At 44.4% G+C, this 25,078-nt stretch overlaps 2 protein-coding genes across 13 annotated transcripts in view; one reads left to right on the top strand and one right to left on the bottom strand.

Moving 5' to 3' along the window:
* LOC107381557 (ankyrin repeat and BTB/POZ domain-containing protein 2) overlaps positions 1-21,294 on the top strand; it is a 40,587-nt gene extending 19,293 nt beyond the window's left edge. The window contains exons 14-18 of one of the 2 annotated variants that reach the window (XM_015953302.3): positions 248-320; positions 388-456; positions 553-666; positions 3,144-3,393; positions 21,070-21,294. In XM_015953302.3, the coding sequence (XP_015808788.3) occupies positions 248-320; positions 388-456; positions 553-666; positions 3,144-3,380 (493 nt within the window). In that variant the 3' untranslated portion in view covers positions 3,381-3,393; positions 21,070-21,294. Of the gene's footprint in view, positions 1-247; positions 321-387; positions 457-552; positions 667-3,143; positions 3,394-19,148; positions 19,275-21,069 lie in introns of those variants that run through there. The other variant, XM_054731936.2, reaches the window with a different exon arrangement.
* LOC107381556 (serine/threonine-protein kinase BRSK2) overlaps positions 1-25,078 on the bottom strand; it is a 147,769-nt gene that overhangs the window by 5,025 nt on the left and 117,666 nt on the right. For 5 of the 11 annotated variants that reach the window (XM_054731940.2, XM_054731943.2, XM_054731941.2 and 2 more), the window contains 6 exons: positions 22,907-23,114; positions 22,604-22,652; positions 21,966-22,089; positions 21,060-21,240; positions 19,388-19,480; positions 4,670-7,168 (listed from right to left, as the gene is read on the bottom strand). In XM_054731940.2, the coding sequence (XP_054587915.2) occupies positions 6,945-7,168; positions 19,388-19,480; positions 21,060-21,240; positions 21,966-22,089; positions 22,604-22,652; positions 22,907-23,114 (879 nt within the window). In that variant the 3' untranslated portion in view covers positions 4,670-6,944. Of the gene's footprint in view, positions 1-4,669; positions 7,169-8,245; positions 12,161-19,387; positions 19,481-21,059; positions 21,241-21,965; positions 22,090-22,603; positions 22,653-22,906; positions 23,565-25,078 lie in introns of those variants that run through there. The other 6 variants (XM_070555113.1, XM_054731938.2, XM_054731937.2 and 3 more) reach the window with 5 other exon arrangements.

Here is a 25,078-nt window from a genome sequence, read left to right as displayed (position 1 = left end):
ACTTTGTACAAAGATTTTTATCTTTTACATGATTGTTAAAAATTTAAATTGGTTCTTATGGCTGTCGCCTGTTTTTTTTACTTGCTGTGACCTTTTTTAAGCATCTTTTCACAAACCAGTAAGGAAAAGTGACGTTTGTGTAACGTTTGGCTGTTTCAGATGAAAAATACAGATTTCATTGTTAATATTTTCCCTGTGAACCGGTGCACCCGAAGGTGTGAGTCTGATTTGCGTTTGATCTGAACAGGTTCAGACAAATGCTCGCCGATTCCCCCGACAACATTATCCACATCAGTCACATGACCTACAGCACCTTCCAGGTGGGAAACCAGCTGCTGGGTTGGTAAATGTAACTGGAGTCTGGTGGTGAAGCTTGTCTGTGTGCAGGTGATGATGAGGTCGCTGTACTGCGGAGGAACCGAGGGGATGAAGATGTCTCCGTCTGAGGCCACGAAGGTAAAACCTGAGTGAGGGTGTTTGGCGGCGGCAGCGACTGTTTACTCGGCCCGTTCTGCACCGACGTGTGACGCTGAGGTGTTGTTTGGTTTGCAGCTGCTGCCTGTCGCCGCCTTCTTCCAGCTCCGACGTCTGCAGAGATGCTGCGAGACGACGCTTTCTCAGAGTCTGACTCTGAGCAACGCCGTGAGCGTCTATCAGGCTGCCAAGGTACGGAAGAGGTTCAGAAGATTTAGAAGTTAGAAACAGAAATGACTTTTACCTTTTAATGAAAACTGTTAAAGTTTTCCTTCAGAATCATTCGTGTCTTTGTTTTCTAAGCTTGTCTGATCCACATGCATCGCTCAGGAGGCTAAAAACATTTATATCTAAACATTATTTCCTCCTGCGATACGAACCCGGGCCCTCTTTTATCAAACGGTCGTAGAAATAGTCCTACAGGTGATCCCTCGTTTATCGCGGTAGATGCGTTCCAGACCTGGCCGCGATAGGTGAAAATCCACGAAGTGGGGGCACCATATTCACAGTGTTTATTTAACAGGTACGTATTCAGTATTCAGACTTTTAAAACCCTCCTTTACATAGTACTGTATTTTTACTTGTTTTTTTTATAGTTTTATTACAAAAAGTGTATTTTATGATAAAATTGATGAAAAAAAACAGGAATTTCTTGATATTTCGCATAGGAAAATACCACGAATTGGTGAAAAATACTGCGAATCGGCGAATTTTCCTTGAATAAGGATCCAATGAAAAAATCCGCCAAGTCGTGAATCCGCGATAAACGAACCGCGAAGTAGCGAGGGATCACTGTATACTCTTTCCTACGAGTGAAATGAAGAATGTGTGTGTGAGCAGTCAAAATCCTGATCTAGGAAACATGCGGTGGCCTCTCGTACGCACGTTCTTGCGCACTCGTCTGATGATGAATCCCACCCAGGTGCTCGTGTCATTCACACCCAGAAATGCACTCAATTAACCGTATTTGGTCACACCGTGTCCGCAGCACATGAGCAGATCCCCCGCCCCCCAAATAAAAGTGCAGAGGTTGTAAATGCGGTTGGGACAGAGGAGAGGTTCCCGTCAGGAATGAATAAACTGAATCGGATAAATCGAGTAACGGGTTGTCATTTACGTTTTACTCTTAAGGAGTCGCTCTGGTTGGAGTTGGGTTTAAATGTGTGAGAGTGCAGCCTCTTCTGAGCTGTCCTTCAGTCTGGTTACCTTGATGTGGCGTGTGTGATCGGAGAGCAGAGGAGGCTCTGGGGGGTTTTCGTACTTGTAGATGAAATCCCACCATCTCATCCCAGCAAAACCATCCATTCAGCACAATATCTCAATCCAGAATGACTTCCTATCTCTGGCTCCTTCAAAGGCAGTTTGAAATCTGGGTGTTGTGATTGATGAACACCTGACCTTTAAAGATCATGTTGCCTCTGTTGCTCGTTCATGCCGCTTTGCGCTGTATAACATACGGAAGATCAGACCATACCTAACACAACATGCCACCCAGCTCCTGGTGCAATCTACTGTCATCTCCCGCCTCCATTACTGCAACGCCCTTCTAACTGGTCTTCCAGGCTGTACTGTGAGACCTCTTCAAATGGTCCAGAACGCAGCGGTGCGTCTGGTCTTCAACCAGCCAAAAAGAGCACACGTCACCCCTCTGTTCATCGAGCTCCACTGGCTACCGCTAGCAGCACGCATCAAATTCAAATTGCCAACACGAGCATACAAAGTCCGAGATGGTACGGCTCCCATCTACCTGAATCCTCTTGCAAAGGCTTACGTCTCGGCCCGGCCGCTCCGGTCATCACAGGATCGTCGGCTAGCAGTGCCTACACCACGCTCAGGACAATCCAGACTCTTCTCATGCATCGTTCCACAAATGTGGAATGACCTACCAAGCACTACCAGAACTCCGGCTTCCTTTTCAATTTTCAAGAAACTCCTGAAGACCCTGCTCTTCAGAGAGCATCTTCTAAAGTAGCACCTTCCCTGCACCCGTCCCCCTCTCTACTGTCCACTCCTTGTTCCCTCCTCTCCATGATTGATGTCAAGTTGTTGTTGTTAGCCTCAAGGGCAACATGCCGATTATCACTTGTAAGTCGCTTTGGACAAAGCGTCTGCTAAATACATAAACATAAAATAACCTGGAATTGGAATTGTGTGGTTTATCGGCCGCTCCACAAAGGGTCCCAGATCGCAGCACAGGTCCAGGAGGATCTCCTGCGGGGAGATCGGTGGACTCGGTGGTCTCCTTTAAAAAGCAGCTGAAGACTCACCTGTTCAGGCTTTGGTGTGACCTTCATCACCCTCTCCTTACTCTGCTCTTAATCCTCTTTCCCAGGATCCACTGATTTCCCTCTTTCCTGTTTGTTTTCTCTCCCTTTTCTTACATTTTAATTTTGTTTTTGTGAAGCGCCTCGAGATTTTTATCTTGAGGCGCTTTGTCAAAAGTTTTCTTTCTTATTCTTGTAGCTCGAATGTATAAATTCCAGTTTAAAACTTTATTAGAGTTCAGTATTATTTAAATGAGTCTTTTGTGTTTAAGTTTTAGTTTTTCATTTCCAAATACAAAGTTTAGCTTAAATGTGGGAAACGGGTTTAGAAGAAACTCAGATTTGATGTCTTTATTTAATTTAAATGATTCTTTTGAGCTGATCGAGTCGTGTTTGTTTCTGCAGCTTCATGGAGGAGCAGAACTCTGCAGGTTCTCTCAGGGGTTCTTCCTACAGAACATGGACCTGCTGCTGGACAGAGAGGACTTCCATCGCCTCTTACTGGGTGGAGTCAGGAAGTCCCCGTCTCCTGCTGGGAACCAGCCTGGGCTGAGACAGAACCAGGACCCGCCGCTCCTTAAAGACCTGGAAGCTGTGCTGATCTGCCGACTCTACCAGCTTCACGCTGCGTGTCGCTGGTAGCCGGATGCTTTTGGTGAGTTAGTTCAGTTAATCAGCTGATGCTTCAGAACCACTTTCTCTCTTCAGCTTCAGTCCTGACGTGATGCTTCTTACCTAGAAGAAAACTCTTAGATGAAGGTTTTGTTTTATTTACTCCCAAACGTTCCCAAATCCTGCTAGATATTTCAGTGTTCCCGAGGAATTCTTACAGCTGTGGGGGGGGGGATCAACAACATCTGTCCATTTCTCTCCTTTATTTATCTCACCATGCTGACAGTTAACTCATTCACTGCCAATGACAACTAAAGCCGTCATTTGCATTTTTTTTACTGTGTGGGCGTCGGACGAGCCCCCGCACCGTGAGAACAAACATCTCAGCTCTAAAGCTGATCTTCATCCGCATATGTCACACGTCACGTGATCAGGAAGCAGAACATCCATGACTACGTTTACATGCAGCCAATATCCGGGTTATGATCGGGTTAAGGTCGGCATTCGGGTTTCTGAGTTGATCAGAATAACCCGTTTACAAGCACAAATAGAAAGAGTTACCCCTTACTTGCATAACCCGATGTAAATGCGGACGTTGGGGTCGCGTCAGGACGTGTGGACTACGTCCAGACGCAATATGTGTAATTTCCGGTTCTTCTTGTTCTGGTATCCGTGAAAACAACAGCATGTTTCCCAGTTCGGAAGAGATGGCGACCGCGTTTGTTTGCGCTTTAGTTTCCTCGTCACTCCGAAAGTGTGGTGCTGTGTTGCTCCCAACTTGTTTTTTACTTCCAGAGTTCTGGCGCATACAAGACGTCTCGCTACTCAAAAGACCAAGATTCCTTGCGAACAGAGCATGCGCACAACACACGCTTTGATGGAGATATCCCGATATGCGTTTACACGACCAAACATTCGGGTTAGAAAAGGGTTACTGGCTGCATGTAAACGCACTGCATGCGTTAGGAGATCGTTTTGGGCCGCCGCTGTAAAAAAAAGTGAGGCGCGAACCGGAAAAGCTTCTGCCGATCACAATTCAACAACGGATTATGAAAGAACGGATAACGCTCGAAACGCGCAGATTCTTCCTGATGTAAGAGGTGAGTCTCCGCTTTGTTTCTGCGTCGACATCATCCTAGCGCGCAACGTTGTGACTCTTAAAAAACAGTAAAAACTGTGAGAAACGCTGGCAGCGAATGAGTTAAGGATGCAGACACATTGTGGTTGCCATGGCGATGTACAGCTGATTGATCTGTATTGTTTTTCCGTCGCTGTGCGATAATCCAGACCCAAACAAACACGACACACGTCCAGAGCTCTAAAGTCAACAGGTTTATTCCTTTTAGCACTGAAGTTGTTCACAGTAACATCACGAGGGAATACATTGCCAGCGTTTATCCTGCTCCGTGGTAAAACTCCGAATCCGTTCCGTGTGCCCCGGATTCCCACAATATAAAACAGAGGGAAGCGAACAATGGAAGGTATTGCTTTAGTTTTTCTCCGATGACCCAGCGCCCAAGCCGGATCCCTCTGTGAGAAAATGAGCGACGAGGATGCGTTGCTAACTGTGTGTGTGTGTGTGTGTGTGCACAGCAGTCGAAAGGAGGAGAAACAGGCAAATAAATTAAATAAATTAATTAGCATGGAGAGTAAAAGAACGAGTCCCAACAGCGACATGCAAAGAAAAGACAGATGCTGAACATGCAAACAGACGTACCACGTCAGAGCTGCCAGCGGGATCCCCTTGTTGTGTTTTTCATTAAAATAAGCTCGTTGTTAAACTCTGCTTATTTACAGGATGAGCGTCTGAGTCGTCGTTCGGGCGGGTGGGGGGGACATTTACGTTCCTCTCAGAGAGGCTAAGTCTACATTCTTAAATTACAACAGAAATTATTCCCCCAACGTATAATTTACAAGGTTTCTCTCTTCAACAAAGGGCGGGAAACAAAAGCACGTTTAAAAAATAACTTAAAAGTGACAAATAGCATTAAATCATTGATATTAGGAACATTCTCTACATCCGGTATAAATAACTGAATTAAATATAAAAAAAAAACACAGAATTACAGCAGTTCAGTATCATCTGAATCCTGCAGAAAATACAAAAACCTGAACAGACGAATAAAAACGTAACTGAACACAAATGTTCTCTAAAGTGCAAAATTAAAAAATCAAACATTTAATCTGAGAGGCCCGGTCCCACCAGGAGCTGTTTAATTCTGCACCTGGGCAAGCGTCTCATTAGCGTTTATGGTTACTCGTGGCGTGAAGGTAGCAGCCGTGTAGCTTTGATCTAATCCGTTCAAATAAAACCTGATCCTGAGTGTAGAAGCCAGAGTTTCCATCTTCCTGAACAGCCTTCGTTCAGCGTTTGTCCTTCAGGAATGATACGCTAACGGCTAGTCTGAGTGAAGCTCAAAGTGTGTTTTATGTTGTTTTACAAACGTTTGCACCACCGTCAGCAGAAACATAAAGATTATGATTTCTGTAAATATAATAAAGTTTTATAACAGACAAGTATAATTATTTTATTTTGTAGGTTCAAGTCGTTTCAAAATGACGAACATGCTCACATGGGTGTTCAGTCCTGGTTTCATTTGAACCATTTCTCTGAACAGAAGCTGTTCAGGAGGCATTCATGACTTTTACACAAAACCGTGTCTGAGAAGTTGAACTGTGCCTGTAAAACAACTGATCTGGTCTGTTTAGAGACCTGCTGAAACGTATAGAGGTGTGTGTGTGTGTGTGTGTGTGTGTGTGTGTGTGTGTGTGTGTGTGTGTGTGCGCGTGCGTGCGTGCGTGCGTGCGGCTCTGTAGTTAACAGATCCTGTTTGTTCACCTAAAGCTCCTACAGGCGCAGATCAACGGTACCTGGTGTGACCACGCCTCACCTGATTATAATAAACATGATGTCACAATACTTCCTGTACAACAGAATAAATCATTCATTTAAATACTTTCATCCCACAAACGCTGTTCAGGGCTGCCTCCAGTCGCATGAAATCATTTGCTAAAAGTCAGGAGTTAAAAAAACAAAAACAACCCAGAATCCAGCCAAAGTGTGTCCCTCCGTCCGTCCTGCGTCCAGCCTCCGTCTCCTTCACTCCCTTGTTTGCGTCAGAGTTTTTCATGTACATGTGGGAGGAGTGGGAGGAGGGGTTTGTGTGTGAGGAGACTGACAAACGTCATTGTCTTAAGGCTTTTTTCTTTTTGCAACTCTGCTGAGACGTCTCTGTGCCGTGGGACAGAAGGGACTCGGTGGGGGGTGTCCTCGGTCTTTTCCTCGGTTTAGGACTCTCCTGGAGGAGCCGTCGGGGTTAATAGTTATTATGGATGACCCCTGGTGGTAGAAACAAGTCAAGCTATGACACGTGAGGAGGACACGGGGTGGGGGGGTGGGGTGGGGGGGCAGCATAGCTACATCTGCTACTTGTTTTAAAATACTGATCAACTCTTAAACGGAGCCACTCCCTTCATATAGTAGAAAATTTATAGGCAAAAAGTAGATTTGTTGTTTGTTAGCTTTTCTCTGAACGGAAGGGCAAAGTGAATGACCTGGTTACGGCTTCTCTAGTCATGCACAGCTACCGCTCCTTAAGGCTGTTCCTGTGTCCTGCTGCCGCCGGCCATCTTTGTTTTGTCTTTGCCAGGGGGGCATTTCGAGTCATTGGGCGAGGGCTGGTTGGGCCTGCTGCCGGGGGCATGCTTGGTGGGGGAGCTAGGCGGGGCGGGGGCGCCGGGGGAGTTCGACGCTTGGAGGTTCTTCTCGTCTGAAAAAAGCTGTTTAATTACGTCAAAGAAGTTACTCAACGGGCTGCCTACACAGACGGGAAGAAAAGAAAAACAAGAGAGAGAGAGAGAACAAACAACAGATGAGCAATGGGGTTAACATGAGGAGGAGATGAGATGAGGAGTGGAGCAGGAGAAAAGGAGACGCTCTACTAAAACCGGTTCTGTTGAGTTTTAATTAGAAATGTCCCAATCAAGCCTGGTTGTAATTAATTATAAAGACATCGCAAAGTAAGAAGAGCTGACTGGTTTCTCTGTTCTAGATCTAAAACTCTGCAGCTGCATCCGTTTTCCCACAAACATCACGGCTGAAGTCCAAACGTTGAGAAAAACGTAGAAATTATGAAATAAGGAGACATTTTATTGACAAGAAGCGCAGTTTTCTGTTATTTTCATCCCAGCATCCACAGAGAATTACAGAACTTCCTTTAATCCTTCACAATAAGAGTCTCACAGAAACACAGGCACCAGAAAACATCTGAAGCTTCTAAAATAGTTTATTAGTCCTGATTAACTCATTCGCTGCCAGCTATTCTGACCGTTTTTACAGTTTTTTAAGTGACAGAACGTTGCGCGCTAGGATGATGTCGACGCCAAAACAACTAAAACAAAGTGGAGACTCGCCTCTTACATCAGGAAGAATCCGCGCGTTTCGAGCGTTATCCATTCTTTCATAATCTGTTGTTGAATTGTGATTGGCAGAAGCTTTTCCGGTTCGCGCCTCACTTTTTTTACAGGAACGGCCCAAAACGATCTCCTAACACACGGATGTTCTGCTTCCTGATCACATGACGTGTGACGTATGCGGATGAAGATCGGCTTCAGAGCTGAGATGTTTGTTCTCACGGTGCGGGGGCTCGTCCGACGCCCACACAGTAAAAAAATGCAAATGATGACTTTAGTCGTCAGTGGCAGTGAACGAGTTAAGCTCAGACAGAAAACTGGATCAATAAACCGTTTTAGAAGCTTCACATGTTCTGACCTGTATTTGAGACTCTTATTGTAAAGCAGTGGTTCCCAAACTTATTTAGCCGCGCACCCCCTTCTATGTCCCGACCATGTCGCCCCCCCCCCCCCCCCCCCCCCCAAGCCCCCACATCAGGGCATGGCTCTATATATATATATATATATATATCAGATGTCAAGCTAAACAGAGAGGGTTAAAAAATTCCCCATCACTTTCATTTTTTAAATAGTAATTAATAAACATTCGATACATTACAATTTCCTTTGATTTAATTTTAAATAAATATTTAGAGTGCCCAGGTAGCACATAAACAATGCAGTTGAACGGTTTTCTTAAAGTAGGAACGTTTAACCTGTGCGGCCAGAGCGCTCTCCTTCCTTCTGCTCTGCGTAAACCTGAACTGATCACCTACTTGTGCGTAATCAAATGTCAGTAGGGGACAAGATATAGCCATGATGTTCACTTTTGCCTCAGACCGACTTATTGCTGTTTCATGGTGTGGCTGAATCTGCGACCCGCTGCCACGCTGACTGGAATAACAAATGCTGCAGTAACAGGACTTGTGGTCAGGTTCATGAGGAGTCACTGGTTGGAGCGGACCCGACTCATCCCAGAAGCTAATATCTTAATTTGACCTTAGTTGTTATCACGGTGGAGGCAGCGTTCATTTCTGCCTTCAGTCTGACGGCGCGCCGGAGTTAAAGCAGCGTGCGCGCTTATTGAATCTGTGTGTGTGTGTGTGTGTGCGCGCGCGGCACAGCCGCTCAAGTCACCGCGTCTTGTTATTGGCGATTAAACCAATGTTGTAAAATGACTTCTGCCCAGCCCAGATGTGCTCACATGTGCACCCGTGAGCCGTGGTTCCGCTGGAACCCGTCTGACCTCTGACAGACGCACTCTGAACTTCAGATCTTCAGCGCGCAGTTAATAGCCTGAATGGGAATCATTTCTTGATTTATTTAGTTACATCCACAATGTTCTGTGTGTGAGGTTTACAATGTCAGAACACCTGCATGAGACAGGTGTTAATTACAATCTGCCAGAATGACTCGCCACCTTCAGATTTCTCCAACACCGTTAAAAATGATCAAATACGGAACATGTCGGCGTGCGCAGGCCAGAGTGCTGAAGCTCGGCGCATTATTATTATGAAGCTAGGGCACATGTGGAGGACACGCGCAAAAATATACTTGTTTTCAATTACATTTATTGGGCCCACTTACTTTTTCTTTGGCCCCCACACAAATGAGTTTCTACGCTAATGGTGACATATGACAGACTTCTCTGAGCTCCGCAGCCATTACACTTTTCACCTCGCGCACCCCCTAGCGGCAGCTCGCACGCACCACACTTTGGGAATCCCTGTTGTAAAGGATTAAAGGAAGTTCTGAGTAAACCAGTATCTGTCGGCAAATATATCAGGCTGATATTTAACTTTTTTCTTTTATATCTCATCGGCCGACACACCTCCTTAGTAAAGCCGAATTAAAGTCAGGCACTTCTCCAGGCAGCCCGGTGCTGTGTTGGTGTATTTTTCCATTCCTGGATACCATTCATGCTCTACAAATTACGTTTTTGTTTACCAGTTATTACTATTTGATACTTGTGAGTTAGGGTTAGGGTCTGATTTTAACACTGAGCAGTGGGATTAAACAGCTGGTTTAAAAAAATGATTTTGAATTTTGTGCATTAACTGATGTTATTAGTGACATTTAACATGAAACTATGGTAGAAAACGTCTAGATATGGACCATCGGCTGACCGTGACCTTTACATAACGACATCTGCAATAGATAAACCTCTAGTTCTGAGTTCCTCTGTAGACGAGGCACAGTGCCATTAAATTGTCTCATTGTTTATAGATTATTCAGTAAAAACACCCAGAACCTCCCTCTACTGTAATTATTCTATTGATAAATAAAAAGTTATGTTTTTTTTCATGCATAAAAAAAGGAATCTCACTAATATTTACCCAAACTCCACCAACAACAGCACTGTGCTCCAGTTACCTGGTTACTAAACCTGTTTTACTCCTCACTATTTATTAGAAAATGATTTAAACTGTCGGCTCTAAATAACCCTAAAGACACGAGGCTTGACTGGGACGCTTCTAGTTTTACGTAATATTAATTACGGCGTGAAATCTCAGTTTCTCCTGCCAGATAAAGGACCAAAAGGAGCGCTGGAAGACATTCCTTACCTGATCAGGTGAATTTAGGGGTTTGAAATAAATTCATTTTGATGTTCTTTAAAACATTTCAACAACAGAACAAATCTGTTTCTGCTTAGTAAAAATAAAACATTTTATATCATCATTAGAAACAACATGTAAGGATAATAATTACTGTACTCGTCATTTTACCCACACTAGAAAACAGAAACCTGGATTTCAGCAGCGGCTGTAAAATACGTGAAAATTAAATTCTACCGGACGAAAACACGATGCTACCAGCAGAAAATCTGTTGCACTTTTACAAATAATGTTAAGTTTCCTGGGACTCTTATTGTGAATGGTTAGTAAAGGAAGCTGCATCTCTAATGCTGTCAGGATAATAAAAATGTTGTTAGACTAGTTAAAGAGCAAGTCACCCCAAATCAACTTTTTTTGGCTTATAAACTATATAAGCACGTGTAGTCAATAGTTTAGCACTTTAGTGCATCTTAGTCAAAATTTAAATATTCTGCCTAAAACTGTCAGCGTTGTGCCATTGTCAGGTAAAAACTCTGAACTGCATTTGATTTAAATCTGCCATCCCTATTGGCTAAGAGGTGCACAATGAAATTAGCTGGTACATTATGACGTCACAATGTCATTGTGAGCCTGTGTGTGTGTATTTGTTAGCGGCTCTGCCCTCTCGGTCTGCCTGGCAACAGCATTTGTTGCATTTTTCAAACATGAAGTGGGAGTGGAGTTATACTTTGGTAGGGGGTGACTTGCTCTTTAAAGAACATGACCTCTAGTTACAACATACAAACTAATTTAACTATAAAGTCATGAGTTCGCGGACGCAGCTTTAACTGCATGGGAGTAGAGGTGCTGAAAAAAATCGATTCAAGTCTGAATCGGGATTCTTATAAAGATTCAGAATCGATTCCAGGATCTCAAATATTTGGCATGTTACAGGTTTGAGATGCACTTTTTTGATCTTTGTTAGGAGAGTCAGTACTCCGTTTACTTTTGTGGTCCCATAAATTGAGATGATTTATGTTTGAATCTGCTGATAAGAGGGCGCTTGAATGCGATTTTTTCCATACTCAGAAATTTGAGATATTCTCATATTTATTTTCTAAGTTGATAAATGAGTACTCAGGATTACTCATGTAACTTGTTTCTACACATACTTGAAAAGTATTTGACCGTATTTCTTTCAAAGCTACTGTTAGGTAATTACAGATTTGTTATATTTTTACAAGGTAAGCAAAAATAAATGTTGCCTTTTGGTCAAAAGATTGTTTCTGTTTACAGTTTTAGAATCACTTTATTTTACATAGTAAATTAGCATTATTGGAGCATGACCAGTTTAAAGTCAAATAAAAATGTCCCATAGCTTTAACTAACTTGTACAACAAAGTAGTTCATCCTGGAGCGGACACTCTTTGTTAATACTGATTCTGAATCGAATCGACGCCCCAAGTAACGGAATCGAATCGTTAGTTGCTCAAAGATTCACATCCCTAATGGTTAGCGTCTCTTACAGAAATGTACGTAGCACATTTAACAAGTTTAACTTTAGAGGAGATCTAAATAACAGCTTATAAAGTTAACTGGATAGAGATTTTATTATTTATTAGTTTATTTGTTTTTCTAATAGCTGCAGTGGATTAAACTGCGTAGCTAATTATTAACTAGTAAACTTGGCCGTGTTTAAGGTAGTACTCGGTGCTTAGGCTAGCAGAACTACTAGCTAACAGTACATCTATGTATCTTATCTACTGTGAATGTTTTAAATGATGCGCTGCTGCTTGTTTTGCCCCTTCCTGAATGTCTTCGGAAGCTCCTTCAAATCCACCATCAAGTCAACATCCATCACAAAAGCAGCATCCATTTGTTCATCTGTGTTAAAAAACATTCACGAATGAGCCAAACATGCAAAAATACGACACGGTGCACAATCACATATCACTGACAGTGTTAGTTTGTCCCTATTTGTGATTAATGTGCTCTTCAGAGGGACGTCTCACAACAACTTACCATTATTTATCTCCCACCAACACTTGGATATGTCTGATATCAGTTACTGTGAGGGTGACCAACACCGTGCAAAAGTTATCCCTTCATATCATTACAAATTGTGTTTCTCTAAAATAGGCCTGAAATGAATGAGAACTAAATCTAGGCTCAATTCCTGAAGAAAAAAAAACTGTTTTAAAATATTTAATAAAATTTTTTTTTGTTTATTATAAAACTGTTTATACCAATGACATCGTTATCTTCAGACTACATCCTTTAAAGGGACTGTAAGGAAGTTTGAAGTTTTTAATGCTCGCGATCGCTACTCAGGCATAACGCGTAACTGCAGCTTCAATAGTAGGCTCGTGCACGAGGCGCGCATGCTGTACGTGCACACTCCTTAACGTAAATAACAGCTGAGACAGTCCCATGTGTGTGTGTGGCCCGGAGGACAGGAGAACACGCAGCTAATTAATTAAATAATTTGGTTCTGTAGCTTTCTCTTCAGCACAGCCGACAAAGGTTTATGATGGGTCAGTCCTCCTGCATGCTCAGATCATTCCCTTCCCTTGCTTGAAAAATTGTTCCAAAATGAAAGTTGAACCCACATCTTTTTTATCTGTGAATTTAATGCTGTTCGGCGAGTCTCAAATAAAAATTTGGGCATCTTACTGTAAAAAAATATATACCATTAATGTAAAAAAGAAACTCTAAATAAACTATGTTCACATCCAGAAATGAACCCAGGTCTTCTGCATGGGAGTCAGACATCTTACTAGGTGAGCTACAGCACCAGTGACATCCTTTGTATCTGTAACTTTTATATCCTTGATGACAGCTGAAACGTCAAACCAAAGAACGGTTCGGAGTGAAAATGGCTATTTTGTTGCTAATTTGCAGGAAATATCTAGAAGAAAGTTCTACAGAAAGTAGCTAAGGTTCTCAGAAATGTAGCAAGCTTTGTCACTAGGCGTTAGGAACAGCGACAAAGTGGCACTGCCTCTCTCTCTGCTGCTAAAGCTATGGATAGCAAATGCTACGGGCGATGCCTGAGCGTGAACGCGCATGAAGCAGCCTGCTCGACCCGAGCATCTCTCTTTTTCTGTGATTTTACAGAAAAACAGGCAATCACAGTAAAAATGCCAGGGCTCATTCTACAGGACCAGGGCATTGCAGGAGAATGTATGAAGAAGACATTTATTATTTCTATACATGTTTTGGCTGTCAGACTTCCCTAATGCCCCTTTAAATCACTTTAGAGTAGAAACACTTCCTGAAACAAAACATATTTGACTTTCTAACTCAGAAATGCACCACTAGGTGTTTAGAGTTCACATCGACAAAAAGTCAAAGAAAGATTCTCCGTAGTTTCACAACATTCACAGTTAGCTGTTGTTCTCTACTTAAAGGGACATTATGGAAGTTTGACAGCCAAAACATGTATAGAAATAATAAAAGTTCTTCTTCATACATTCTCCTGCAATGCCCTGGTCCTGTAGAATGAGCCCTGGCATTTTTACTGTGATTGCCTGTTTTTCTGTAAAATCACAGAAAAAGAGAGATGCTCGGGTCGAGCAGGTTGCTTCATGCGCGTTCACGCTCAGGCATCGCCCGTAGCATTTGCTATCCGTAGCTTTAGCAGCAGAGAGAGAGGCAGTGCCACTTTGTCGCTGTTCCTAACGCCTAGTGATGAACCTAGCTACATTTCTGAGGACCCTTAGCTACATTCTTCTAGATATTTTCTGCAAATTAGCAACAAAATAGCCATTTTCGCTCCGAACCGTTCTTTGGTTTGACGTTGTTTCAGCTGTCATCAAGGATATAAATGTTACAGATACCGTGAACATTACTAGAGTGTAGCTCACCTCGTAAGACGTCGGACTCCCATGCAGAAGACCTGTGTTTGATTCTGGATGTGAACATAGTTCATTTAGTTTTTTTTTTTTGGTATGATCTGAGCATGCAGGAGGACTGACCCATCATAAACCTTTGTCAGCTGTGCTGAAGAGAAAGGTACAGAACCAAATTATTTAACTAATTAGCTGCGCGTTCTCCTGTCCTCTGTTCCCCACCCCCCCCCCACCCCCCCCCCCCCGCACACACACAAAAGGGACTGTCTCAGCTGTTATTTTTGTTAAGGAGTGTGCACGTACAGCATGCGCGCCTCGTGCACGAGCCTACTATTGAAGCTGCAGTTTCGCTTTTGGCCTGAGGGGGCAATCGTGAGCATAAAAATTCAAAACTCCGTAAAGTCCCTTTAAGCAGACAAAGTTTAATTGATTAATATTTTAAGTGATGTTTCAGTTGTTTGTCTAAGGACCCGATCTGCTGATGACATTCAAAGTAGGCGGAGTCTCTACAAACAGGAAGAGGTTCTCTGGCCAGATCAGTAACTAATTAGTTGCTAATTTTTGGTATTTAAAATAACACTTAATATAGAAAGTCACACCAATGTGTTACGTAGTTTTATTAACAGTTTTTTTATTCTCTTCGTCACGTTATAACGAGAAAACTTGTGAAATATTGTTCTTACAATATATTTATGTAAATGGTCTGTCTTTGATATAGTGCCTTTTATAGTCCTGGAACCCCCCAAGGCGCTTTATAACACAGCCATTCACACCCTGGTGGTGATGAGCTACGTTGTAGCCACATTTGCCACCAGTCTCCCTGACCACCACCAACAGGCTAGGTGGGTTAAGTGTCTTGCCCAAGGACACGACAGTGACAGACCTGCAACCTTCTGATTACGCGGCCGCCTGTGCCACTGTCGCCCACTGTTTACATTTGTACGTCGTAAGAATGTGATCATTATGTTATTAAGGCGATGGTTGTCAGGTTCAGTAAAAACGCTGTTGTGACATTTTTTTATGAGCCCGGTTGTTAAGTTTCAGCCAAATGCCAGAGTTACCACGCTGCTGCATCAATCTGCTTAATTGGGGAAACATAAATTTCAGGTGGAATGATGCTGCTACGTAGTATTTGTGACGTTATTTGGTTAAAACTGGAAGATCAAAGAGACTTTTAGAGCAAACGTTTTAAAAACCACCAATTTGCCGCTAGCGATCTGGCTAGTAACGAGTACGGCTCTGGTCAGAGAACTTCTTCCTGTTTCTAGAGGCCCCGCCTACCTTGACTAACGTCACCTTAACGGTTTGTCTGAATTAGCGTTTTAGATTTGCTGTGGAAGTAGCTTATCTTCATCTTCTATGATCTGTTGAGATGAACTTTACTATCGACAGCTCTCACTCACTCAGGCACACGTGTTAGTGCAGGTGAAGGGCCTCCACGGTGTGTTAACAGCCAGACTAACTGGTTTCACTGGGAGCTCCCAGTGCCTTTGGGTCTTACCGCGTTTGGAGGATTTACTGGACAAAGAGGCTGAGAGCCATCTGAGAGCAGAGGACAGGGTCAGAACCACCAGCGCAACCGGGTTCCTGCCTAAGCTACAGTGCTACTGTAGAACTTGTTAGGATCAGCATCTCAGGACCAGCTCAGAGCTTCTCAGGTGAGTTTTTGTGGAAATGTTGGGAACGACCTCAGTTTGGAGAGACTTTGTGTTCGTGTGACAGGGAGCTGGGTTCTGGATAGAAATTGGCTCTCTAGTTATTGTGGTTCCAGTTTCTTTAAAACTCTTGATGTGGGTCAGAAAGCATTTTAGGAACCACCGATCTAAAGACCAGGAAGCTTTCAACAGTTGTAGTATGTGAGCTGGGTCTAGAGGACTATTGTCACCTTTAAACTAGAGATGTACCAAAGCATCAGCTGGTCTGAGGCTCAGAAATCTGCTTAATCGCTGCTTAAAACAACTCCGATGTCGTGAAAGTTCGTTACGTAAACTTAGGCCTAGTCCACACGTAGCCGGGTTTTTTTAAAAACGAATATCCGCCCCTCCAAAAACTTGCATCCACACCACAGCGTTTAAAAAAAAAAACTCTGTCCACACGTACCCGGATAAATACGTTGTTAAGGACATGCCAGACCTGTAGATGGCAGTACTTCCCCCGTTCTTAACCTCGTCCTTCGTCTGTGGTCTTCCGCAAGGAGCAGTAATTCCGCTTGCAAAAACAAACAAGCAGAAAGCGCTTGGACAATTGATGGATCGGGTAATGACAGAGCGCAGCTCTGAAGGCTTCCATGATGCCGGATAGTGTAAACACAGGTCGCACACGTGATGTCAGCATTTTTTTGTCACGGAAAGTGACGTTGCGGACCTCAAAACTCCGGTTTTGTCTGTCCACACGCAGACACCCGAAACGGAGAAAACGCAGATCTTCACTTTGGCCGGAGTTTTTAAAAAGATCCGTTTTCGTGTGAAAAAACTCCGTTTTCGTGTGGATGACAGGCCAAAACGTAGGAAAATATCTACGTTTTGGCAGATCCCCGGCTACGTGTGGACAGGGCCTAAAATTCCTCATTTTTACAGGAAGAACAGCAGCAGGTTGATCAACCATTGGCCCAAATTTTTTTAGGTCTGGCCAACCACAAGTCTCGATGTCCGTAGAGGGATGTTGGACGGGCTTAAACGCACCACGGCAGAGCAAAACAACAATAGTGTCGGCTCAAGAACGGCTTTGACATCAACGATTTAAACTTGGTCTTTTGAGACACAAGCAGCTAGACAGCTCTTCCTCTTCTGCCACGGTGCATGGTGGACGGCCCCATTGATGGATTTCTGTAGCTATGAATCTTAGGGCTGGGGGTAAACGATTATTTTTAAAACGATTATTCTGAAGATTATTTTATCGAATAGTCTAATGACTATTTAGACAATTAATCTAATGATTATTTTTCTATTGCACAGTTAATAAAAACCAAAAATTCTCAAATAAATTCCTCAAAAAAATTGATAAATGGTTACTGTAAGAGAATAAACACTACAGGCCTGCCATTTTGTATAACACTGCTTTTATTGTGTTGCGGTTGGTTATGTTCTGGTGACGTGTAGAACTTGGGAGTGCAGGCTGCTGCCTGAGAGGTGGTAGAAGACGGAGTGTCTCCATGCTGCTTTGTTTTGGTCACTTATGTGCGTGAGGCGAGTGGTGTTACGACCCTTCCTGGGGAGTTTGGCTCGTGTGCAAAAAGGAAGGGACAATAACGTGGGATTTAAAAGTTAAAATGATGATCAGGCTTATTTACAACTACAAAAAATCATAAATCTTTCCATCCACAGGTTGGGAATAATAAAACTAATTCTGCCTGTGGGGAATTAAATCAAAAGTACAAATAAGTAGGGATGTCCCACTGGGCAAAGATTACAGGGTTCTGGACCAAAATAAGGATCTCCAAAGGTCCAAACTCTGAACTGGGCGGTTAAACCAAACTCAAGGTGATATTTTACACTAAACCGAAAACCCAAAACACTTTAAATGTAATAAAAGGGAGATCTACGCCACAAAAAATATGAACTCTAAACCAAAACTTAACAGCTTATCCAAACGTAAGAAGCTGTTAGCGGAAATGCTAACAGTAGCTTTACCAACGTTAAGTTCAAGTTACCAAGTTTAAATAAACCAAAAACACCCAGCAGCAAACAGACTAGCACGGAGGAGAGACTGCTAGCACCAAAACAGCTCTCCTAATGTCTGAAAGAAGCTCCTTTATGAAGGGAGAAACGCTCCCGCTGATCTTCTACATCTGCGATAGAGACGGAGCAGCGCATCTGACCCCGGAAGTTGTTGTCCGTTGCCGGGAGACGAAGGCGGGCAAAACAGGAAAGGAATCTAGTAGTGGACGGACGTTGTTCCGGGTCTTCGGTATTTGGTGGAGATGTTAGTGAAGGCGGAGAAGAGGGCGAACTAGAGGAAAAACAGGCAGATTCCTCCTCTATTACAAACTCCTGGGGGTGCAAAAGTGGGCGCGGTGCGTCGACTTCCAGATCTGACGTCAACGTATTTTTAGAATCGAGCCGTCGACGTCATCGAGGCTTCGCTACAGCCCTAATGAATACGTCCTGTTCACTGAACGCAGAGACAGTTTTGAAAGAACCGTAGATTCTGCACAACAAGCTCTGGGCCGTAACCAGACTATATGCTAGGATGGCTTTGTTTCACAGTGATTAACCGTTAGCTCGCTTGTCTCCAAACTGAGGTCAAAGAACGACCTACAATCCCTACGATAAAAAATGTTCTCAACTTTTCCACAAAATCCCACGTAAGATATAAAGTCTCCCATTCGGATGCTGTGAGATCTGCTTACTGGATGGGATGGTTTAGGATGCTGCTTTCAAGCCACAAATGAAAACTCAGCAGTCGTGTCTTTATAATCTTCACCACAAATGAACATTTGTGTAAAAACAAACAGAGCAGACAGAAATCTGCTGTTTGCTTTAGACAGATCCCGAGATCCAGTGGCTGTGAGGAAGGAAAGGGAAAGACTCGGAGACAGGTTGAAGGCTTCAACCATTCACTGAGTCTCACGGAAAAGGTCACCAGGGGTCGGACATGCAGATCCTGTCTGAGTGGACTGAACACCATGGGTGTGTTTGCTGTCATGCATCCCATGTTGAACACCGGTGGCGTGAGCTCCAGAACCATGAAACACACGCAGATTCCTGACTGACTGGAGCGGGTCGGTTAGCCCAGAACCAGCTGGTCGAGCTGCGTGTGTTTGGGTTAATCAGCATGCAGGTGATCCGTTTCAGACAGAAGCTGTGGATGAGGAGAGGCGGGGTGGAGAGGCATGGAGGAAGCAGGGTGGGGGTGACAGAAGCCTGATAACCGTTCCCTTCTGTGGCAGACTGGAATGATGGGGCTGTAGTTGCTCTGCTTCACCACCAGAGGGGACCATTATCAAGTACTTAACCACAGACAGACAACAGGAGCCACACTAACAAACAAACTAAACAAAGACAACTCTTCTTTTCTTCCAGATCTGGTGAATTCCTCCATCTTTACGCGTGCAGTTGTTAAATATGCTGTGTGTGCACGGTGAATTACAGCAGCAGAGTGCCCGTCAGCATCCCCGTGGACACCCGCGCTACGTGTTGGTGTGCACGCCGTGATATGTTGGCAGGGACATGCACGTGGAGATGCCATGTGCTGAAAGCAGTGTGCCGAGCCGATCCGAGCTGAGGAGGGTTAGGAGAAGGAAGGATGATGGGAAACTTACCAGATATCTGCGGCTGGATTCCCGGTTGGTCGTTGGAGCCGAGCAGCTGGGCCTGGATGGTCTCCACCACACGCTTGAAACGCCGACTTGGACCTGAAGCAGGAGCAGAAAAACCTTAATATGCAGCAGAAACTACCAAAAAATTGTGTTAGACGTTTACATCCGGTGTCTCGCTGGGCTGACGAGGAGCAGAACAAAATACTTGAGATGGAAACTAAATGGCAGTGTGTGTGTGTGTGTGTGTGTACGTACGTGCATGTTTGTGTGCGTGTATGTGATTGCGCACGTGCATGCATGTTTGTGAGTGCGTGTGTGTGTGTATGTTTGTGTGCGTGCGTGTGTGTGCGTGTATGTGTGCGTACGTGCATGCATGTTTGTGTGCGTGTATGTGAGTGCGCACGTGCATGCATGTTTGTGTGTGCGTGTGTGTGTGTGTGCGTACGTGCATGCATGTTTGTGTGCGTGTATGTGAGTGCGCACGTGCATGCATGTTTGTGTGTGTGTGTGTGTGTGTGCATGCGTGCGTGCGTGCGTGCGTGTGTATGTTTGTGTGTGTGTGTGTGTGCGTGCCTGCCTGTGTATGTTTGTGTGCGTGTGTGTGTACGTGCATGCATGTTTGTGTATGTGTGTGCGTGCGTGTATGTTTGTGTATGTGTATGTGTGCGTGCGTATGTGTGTGCGTGCCTGCCTGTGTATGTTTGTGTGTGTGTGTGTGCGTACGTGCATGCAAGTTTGTGTATGTGCGTGCGCGTGTGTGTGTGTGTGCGTACGTGCATGTTTGTGTGTGTGCGTGTGTGTATGTGTGTGTGTGTGCGTGCCTGCCTGTGTATGTTTGTGTGTGTGTGTGTGTGTGTGTGTGTGTGTGTGTGCGTACGTGCATGCATGTTTGTGTATGTGCGTGCTCGTGTGTGTGCGTACGTGCATGCATGTTTGTGTGTGTGTGTATGTGCGTGTATGTGTGCGTGTGCGCGGTGGCTCCTGTTGGGACGTTTGCTGAAGGTGGAGATAAAATATTCACCATGCGGTCGTGTTGGCTCAGTTGGGGCTTCGTGTTTCAAATCAAATCAACTTTATTTATAAAGCGCTTTCATGTGTCCAAAAGGACAAACAAAGCTCTGTACACCAATAAAAACACAAAACCATTAAAATACATAAAAAAATTCCCAAGTACAGATTTAGCATTCCAGACCAGTCTTGTTACCAGAATCGGATTAGATCATCTACAAAACCACCCACCTAATCCCGACCTGAACGTCCAAACGCCAGCGAGACCAGAAGTTTTTAGTCGGCACTAAATATTCCAGTTTGTTTATTTATACTTAATGTTGACGTTAATTTTACTAAACAGGCTTTAACGAGCAGCAGATTATTATCAGAACCAGAAAATTTACAGAGTCTCATTTACAGTTTTCCCAACTGTGGAACAATACAGCATCCCCACTGGAATTCCAGAGCGTTTCCAAATGAAAGCTAAACTCATAAATAATCCTTTACCAGGAGCAGAAGAAGCATCAAGTCCTAAATTCTACAGATTAATTCATCAGGTGGGAAAATGGACCAGACTATCGTCATCGACATAATTCCTGAAAGGGGAAGCTGTCCGAATCTTCATGAGTCACATGACCTGCAGTGTTGTTGTATGCTTTTAAGTGCTTTCATTGTGTGTGTGTACCTGAGAGCAGGGTGAAGGTGACGGAGTAGATGCCGTTCTCCTTGGTGGCGCTGGTGCTCTCCGTGTAGGTGATGTCCACCTGGAACTTGACCGGCTTCTGGAAAACCGTCGGACCGGCCGTGGACTTGTATTCCGCCCGGAAACTGGTCTGAGAGATGACGCTGTGGCTCAGGCTGGGGATCTGGAAGAATGGAGTATTATGGTCTGTAGACACATCAGGCTGCTTCATGTTCAGATCCGACATTTAAGGACATTTTATTAACAAACAGAAGGTTATCTGAAATGTTTCTACGGAAACTCAGAAGGGCCAAACTTCATTCTGCCTGTAAATAAATCACACACATCTGAAATAGGTCAAATGTGTTGTGTTCTTTAATTCTGGGGAAAAACTGACTTGTTTTTATATTTAGTCAGGATTGAGTTAATTTTGGTTCTGAGATTTTTTGGTTTTAGTTAATTTTATTTTCATGTTTTGACCTTTTATTTATTTTGTAGCTCGTTTGATTCTGTTAAACAGTAAATAAAGAAAAAGTCTGTTTTAAGTTTTGTTTTGAGCTGAAGAGGGAAAATGAGAATCTCAGCAGCGTGAACTCAAGGAACGTGATTTAAGATCATCTCTGATCTTTTTAGCATTTTGCTTATAAAATAGTTTTTATGGAAGACCTGATTGGACAGTTACCACAGACATTAGTTACAGTTACACGAGTCACAGCGCGATGTTCTCGACTCGACGGGTTCTCTAACGTGAAGGGAACCTGCCACGGACCATGAGGGGAGATTTTGTCATTCGCTGTATTTGATTGGCTATTTGAGGCATCAGTCACCAACATATCACACTGCAACGTGACAACTGAGCGGTTTTCCCTCCAAACTGTAATGAAATGAGTTGAGTTTGAAGAGACTTACGGAGAGGAAGGCGTGGACGATGTCGGCCTTTATCGAGCTGAGAGGTTTGTCTCTGATCACGATGAAGATTTGCTCCTCCTTCTCCAGGCTGATGAAGTTCCCAAACCACGACTTCTTAGCCAGTCTAGAGAGAGGAAACACAAACCACTAATCAGATGGGAAAAGCGGGAAAACGCTGTCCAGAGTTCACATTTTAAGACTAAAGTCACACATTTATGTCAACAGGTGGCAAGGTTGGGCGGTTTAGTGGTGACTTAAACCTCAGAGTGTAAATTATGAGACTGTAAAAGGTCTCGGTGTCAGGCTGGTTAAGCAACATTCAAACCTAATCTAGTTGATGGGTCAGTCACATGACTAACATGGGAAGTCAGTGGAAATAAAATGATTTATTCAGGAGTGACAAGTCTTGAAACTAGAACCGTCGTTGTAACCGTGAGGGTCGAGGGGGGTTCTTAATGAAAGGCCAGTGTGTTTTTCCCTCGTTCTGCCATCTTTAGTTTATTTTTAAAAGTCACAGGCGACATGCACGTCACTCCGAGGGCACGACTAACGGTTAAAAACAGCCGATTTAAAACTTCAACCGAACATGATTTATTTCTTCATCCACGAGGAGATGTGGGGGTTGAGGCAGTACTTACTCTGGAGAAGAGTCTGGAGTCAGGCTGGACATGTCCTCCTGGGTGGGAACTGTGGACTCAGAAAAGGTCAAAGGTCAATCGTTTACGTTTCTCTGGGTGTGATAAAAACAGCTCGTCAGTCCAAACTTTTCCTCTCGGAGTAACGAGGCGTTTTTCTGCTGATGAGATCAGCTGCAGGTGGAGCTGATCGTCGATTAGCAGCTCAGAGAGGATTAACGCTTTGAGCTGCAGTCGGACGCAGTAACACGCAGCTACGTGGATTATCACGCTGATAAAAACCAGATGGTATCAGGAGTTTGGTACCTTGCATTTTCCTGCGATGGAAGCGCGGTGATCCCAGGAAGCTGTTCTTGATGGAGTTGAGGCGCGTTCTCCAGGGCATCCCGCCGATGGAGGGGCTCGGCGGCGGCGTTGGGCTTGGCGTGCCAGTCGGGCTGTCCTTGGGCGTGTGCACCGGTGTGCCTTTTGGGGTGGGGAGGGGGCTTCCTCTGGGGGAGGGGTGGGGGGTTACCTGTGTGATGGGGACAGATTTGCCGTTGTGGTCAGGGTGGAGGTGGTGGCGGCGGAGGGGAGACATGGGGGGCACAGGGGAGAGCGGGATGGAGAGTTTGGGGGGGACAGTGAGGGGAGGGTGTCGCCGGACCCGGGGGCTGTTGGGGATGCAGGGAGCCAGAGGCTGGCTCGGTGTGGACGGCGCCGAGTTGGGCGTGCTGGAAGTCTGGACCGTGGTGGGGAGTGGGTTGGATCTGGTGGTCTGCAGGGGTTTCTCTGACACTTTGGGCTTGGCGGGGAGGGTCTGCGTGCGTGGGTGCATGAGGGGGGACCCCATCTTTGGATGGTAGGTGTTGGGCGCACGTGGCCCCACCCCATTAAGGCGGACCTCATGGGAGTGGGTGGGGCTGCAGTTGGGCGACTGACACAGGTCTGGGGACTGGGGCGGGATGAAAAACCGCCTGTTGGGCTGCGATTGGCCATGCACCATTACACATGACAGCAGGAACAGCCAATGAGAAAGCCAGAGGAACACCATGGCCCAATAAAAGTTCATTCCATAAAAAAATGACAAAAACACGGCAGGAAATGGAAGAAAGATGGGTGGAGCAGGCAGGGCGTGGTGAGAGTGCAAGAAAGAAAGAAAAACAGTGATCAGCCAATCAGGAGGCAGCAGTGGAGCAGTCATGGTGTAGGGGTGCACCGAGTCTAAATTTCTGGGTGGAAAACTCCGACCGGCGCTGATCCGGTTTCTGAAGTCTTACCAAACAGAAAAACATCATTTTTATTAAGTTTAAACTCTTGACACGTTTATTTTCTGACACTGACGATAAAATCTGCTGACCAACAAATAACTGATCGGATCAAACATCTCTGGGACGTTTCTGTCGAACATCAAGGACCGGAGTTAGTTTGGTGCTGATTTGGTCCTGAAGTGTCGGTGCATCCCTAAACACCAGCAAGTGACAACGGGGTTTAGCTTCACCCCCACGAGGGCGCATGCTAAGCGCTAACGTTCAGCACTGGGATGACTCAGCAGATCAGAGTCCGTACCGCTCGTCTTTTCCTCAGAAACATTAAACAAATCTGGATTCTTCAAAAGCTTCATGCAAAAGTTGCTCTACAGCTGCAGCCATCACAAACCACACCTGCTTTGAGTTTTCCACTCATGATGATTGGTATCAATTCTGACTTAATAGTTTAAAATTTTAGATAAAAAAATAAAATTCATGAAGGTTAATGTATTTCTTAAGTAACACATTTTATTTTTTAACTGAACGAAACATTTTGGGCTAAACAACTGAAGGTTTTAACAACATTTAAATAGTTTTAGATGATCTAACCTGCTCCGACACACACTTACAATAAATAGTTCCTCTTTTCCAAGTTTTTACGCAATCAGGCGTCTCAAATTTCAACATTTAAAAAAAAAGGCAGTGAATTAATTTCAGGTAAGAAATCAGTCTGGTCCAGTCGGCTGACTTTTACTCTTATTAAAACTTTTAGAGAAATTATTTCTGTGAACCGTAAAGTTCGGAGACGTGAAAGTTGAGAATCAAAATGAACCCTGATAGGTTAGAGACTTTCATCCTGGATTTGTGCCTCATGTGACTTCAGAACCAGATTTAGGCCCTGTCCACACGTAGCCGGGGATCTGCCAAAATGTAGATATTTTTCTACGTTTTGGCCTGTCATCCACACGAAAACGGAGTTTTTTCACACGAAAACGGATCTTTTTAAAAACTCCGGCCAAAGTGAAGATCTGCGTTTTCTCCGTTTTGGGTGTCTGCGTGTGGACAGACAAAACCGGAGTTTTAAGGTCCGCAACGTCACTTTCCACGACAAAAAAATGCTGACATCACGTGTGCGACCTGTGTTTACACTAGCCGACATCACGGAAGCTTTCAGAGCTGCCCTCTGTCACTACCCGATCCATCAATCGTCCAAGCGCTGTCTGCTTGTTTGTTTTTGCAAGCGGAATTA

The sequence above is a fragment of the Nothobranchius furzeri genome, chromosome 9, assembly GCF_043380555.1.
Source record: "Nothobranchius furzeri strain GRZ-AD chromosome 9, NfurGRZ-RIMD1, whole genome shotgun sequence".
Classification (NCBI taxonomy): domain Eukaryota; kingdom Metazoa; phylum Chordata; class Actinopteri; order Cyprinodontiformes; family Nothobranchiidae; genus Nothobranchius; species Nothobranchius furzeri.
Note: the sequence above shows the minus strand (reverse complement) of the source record. Positions and strands in the feature narration are given on the sequence as shown.